Source organism: Amphimedon queenslandica, unplaced genomic scaffold, assembly GCF_000090795.2.
Source record: "Amphimedon queenslandica unplaced genomic scaffold, v1.1 AMPQUscaffold_13183, whole genome shotgun sequence".
NCBI classification, from domain to species: Eukaryota; Metazoa; Porifera; class Demospongiae; order Haplosclerida; family Niphatidae; genus Amphimedon; species Amphimedon queenslandica.
In genome coordinates this window covers 103103-106492 of record NW_003546581.1, presented here as the reverse complement: position 1 = coordinate 106492, position 3390 = coordinate 103103, and the positions used below count along the sequence as shown (strand labels likewise).

General features: G+C 37.3%; 1 protein-coding gene across 1 annotated transcript in view; it reads right to left on the bottom strand.

The window, feature by feature from the left end:
* The window catches only part of LOC109584656 (uncharacterized), a 3946-nt gene extending 2222 nt beyond the window's left edge, over nt 1-1724 (bottom strand). The window contains exon 1 of the mRNA XM_020000472.1: nt 1605-1724. Coding sequence (XP_019856031.1) covers nt 1605-1724 — 120 coding nt within the window. The remainder of the gene's footprint in view (nt 1-1604) is intronic.
* Between the last annotated feature and the right edge of the window lie 1666 nt (nt 1725-3390).

Here is a 3390-nt window from a genome sequence, read left to right as displayed (position 1 = left end):
TTCACAGGATAGGCTAGTTCTTTAGGATCAATAACTAACTCTTTTACCTCTAGACTGGGACAGGATTCTTTATAAACACTCATTACCTCTCCTATCACATCTCTTCTTAGAGACACCATATTGTCACTGTAACCTTTCTCACAGGACATCATTACTAGTACACACTGGCTCTCATCCACAATCTCTACCAGTGATCCTACACCATGACCATTAGACCAATAAAGTCCATTCTTCCAAAATGTACAACGTCGCTTTAACTTGTCATCTTCTTGAGGTAGAGCCATTTTATAAGCAAGACGTAATGAGAGGACATGGAAGTATCGAGGAGGAAAGAAATGATGTTTACTAGTACACTGTAGACACCAACCAAACTGGTACACTTCACTAGTCATCTCATCAGGTCTATCGGTAGACAAAAGACATGGAAAGTGCAACAACCTTTCTCCTCTTCTTTCTCTCCCTCCCTCCTCCTCCTCTTCCACTGCTAACTGATGGAGGTTTGTCATTCTTAGGAAAGATGGATTAATTTCTTGACAGAGTTCCATGTTCTTTAGAAAACAAATCAACATGTCAGGATCATATTTAGGGAAGAGTCTAGTCAGACCAGACACACTAACAATACCAGTATTGCTAGCAATGTCAACATGTTCTTTAAATGTCTCTGGAGCAAAGAGAATCCCATCCACCTCAGTTAGTAGTATACCCTTATTCACAACAACCCATACCTTGTCTTCACTTTTAAGAACACTGATCAAACCAGTTGAGTGCAACGAATGAAGAACATCCAAGACGTCTTCTCTCTTATCTGGTATAAAGTAATCATCATTGTACTTACCAGCAGACATTACATCAGAGAGGGTCAGTATATTCTCTTTCCTTTCCTCCAGTAGACCATACATCATGTGACAATAAAGACTCAAATTCCTTCCACTTGTACTACGAATGGACTCACAGGCACTAGACAACTTATCAAAGAAGGAATTCACACCACTCCCACCAAGCTTACGACAATCTAAGAAGACACTATCACACCTTTCCCTTACAATAACCTCCTGTATTTCTTCCTTTCTCCTTCTCCTTTCAAAAGGATTAAATATCTCATCCACATGACTGACTATTACAATAACATGGCATTGATTAAGAGCTTTGTGTGCTTCATTTGTGACAACTGTTAGCCACTGATGAAGCTGTTTGACTGGTTCCTTCTCCAATATATTGACTACTATGAGGAACACACCACCAGAACCTTGTAAGAGATTCTCAATGACAGCACTGTGACTGGAGTAGTATTCAGAATGACCAGCAAAATCATGAAGAATGATGTTACCCAGTTCCCTATGTTGTAGTTTATAAGGAATGATGCCAGCAGTACAGGGCACTACCCCTCCAACATTTCTAAAGGAACCAAGAGCAATAGAACCAGTAGCTGTGTCATTGATGACATGACTAAGAGTACTTTTACCAACTCCAGGATTACCCACAAGGAGGACATTAACATAAGAATCAATTGGATGAGATGATTTTATACCACCAAACTTCTTCAAGACAGAAAGAGTATCAGTGCGACCATACTTCTTAGCTAGTTTAAATGGTGTTCTCCCCACCTTGTCTTTAGCTAATGGATCACATTTACCAGTTGATAGTAAATATTCAACAGCTGCAGAATTACCCCAATGAGCAACAGCACGGTGAAGAGGTGTCCGCCCCCACCTGTCAACAGCCATTGGATCACAGTGACACTCATTAATGAGATACTTTACAATATCAATGTGTTCAGCAGCACAGTGAAGAACAGTCTGACCACTATTGTCAGTAGCCATTGGATCACAGTGACACTCATTAATGAGATACTTTACAATATCAATGTGTCCAGCAGCAAGATGAAGAACAGTCTCACCACTATTGGTAGCAGCCATTTGATCACAGTGACACTCATTAATGAGATACTTTACAATATCAGTGTGTCCAGCAGCACGGTGAAGAACAGTCTCACCACTATTGGTAGTAGCCATTGGATCACAGTGACACTCATTAATGAGATACTTTACAATATCAATGTGTTCAGCAGCACAGTGAAGAACAGTCTGACCACTATTGTCAGTAGCCATTGGATCACAGTGACACTCATTAATGAGATACTTTACAATATCAATGTGTTCAGCAGCAAGATGAAGAACAGTCTCACTACTATTGGTAGCAGCCATTGGATCACAGTGACACTCATTAATGAGATACTTTACAATATCAATGTGTCTAGCAGCATGATGAAGAACAGTCTCACCCCATTTGTTCGTAGCCATTGGATCACAGTGATGATGATTGATCAAGTACTTCATGAAATCAAGTGATCCATGTTCAGCTACTCTGTGAAGAACAGTATATCCATACTTATCAGGAATCTTTGGATCACAGTGACACTCATCAATGAGATATCTCATCACATCAACATGATTACCTTCTGCAGCATAATGAAGACAAGTACAACCCAGATCACCTCTTTCGTGTGGGTCACAGTGATATTTAGTGATGAGATCTTTTGTAACATCTAACCAGCCATTCCATGAAGACAAATGAAGTAAACTAGTATCATCCCATATTATATTATTTATTCTTTTAATTTTATTCGGTTCCTTCACTAATGGTAGTAAGCGAACAGCTTCTTCATGATCTCTTTTCTTAAACGCATCCCAACACTTGTTCTCTAAGGACATCTTGTGATCAGTTAATTAGATTCATTGATACCCGCCCACACATCAGGGATTCATAGTACAATAATACACACATTATGAATATCATTAACTGAGCTATGAGAAAGAGGGAAAGTATAAAATATTTAAACACATATACATGTACATGTACATACACAAAATACTTATAGCTCCAAATTTTTGTCAGTCAAAAAAATTTTGTCAAAATCTTGATTTCTTGTTAAAATTAATTTTCTTCAATAAAATTTTAATTGTGTTTATTATAAATTTTCATACCAAATTACTAACCACATGAAGCAAAAATTTTGTTGATTAAGAATTTCATCGAGCAAAGATTCTTGATGGATTTGATGAAATTTTTGACTGAAAAACTTTGGAGCTATACGTTAGTATTATTACCCTTGTGAAAAATCCCAGCAAGATTCTTGTTAAGTTTCTTTAAAATTCTTAACAATATTCTTGCTAATATTTCACAAGATTTTACCTGATTTTGAAACAAGGATTATGTAAGATAGTGTTAGATCTTGCCATCAAAATGTAAGCAAGATCTTACAGGATCTTTCTCAAAATCTTAACCAAATTCTTAGAAGATCACAGCAAGATCTTACCTTAAGATCACAGCAAGATCTTACCTGATTTTGAAACAAAGAACATGAAAGATATCATGGGATCTTGCTTTATT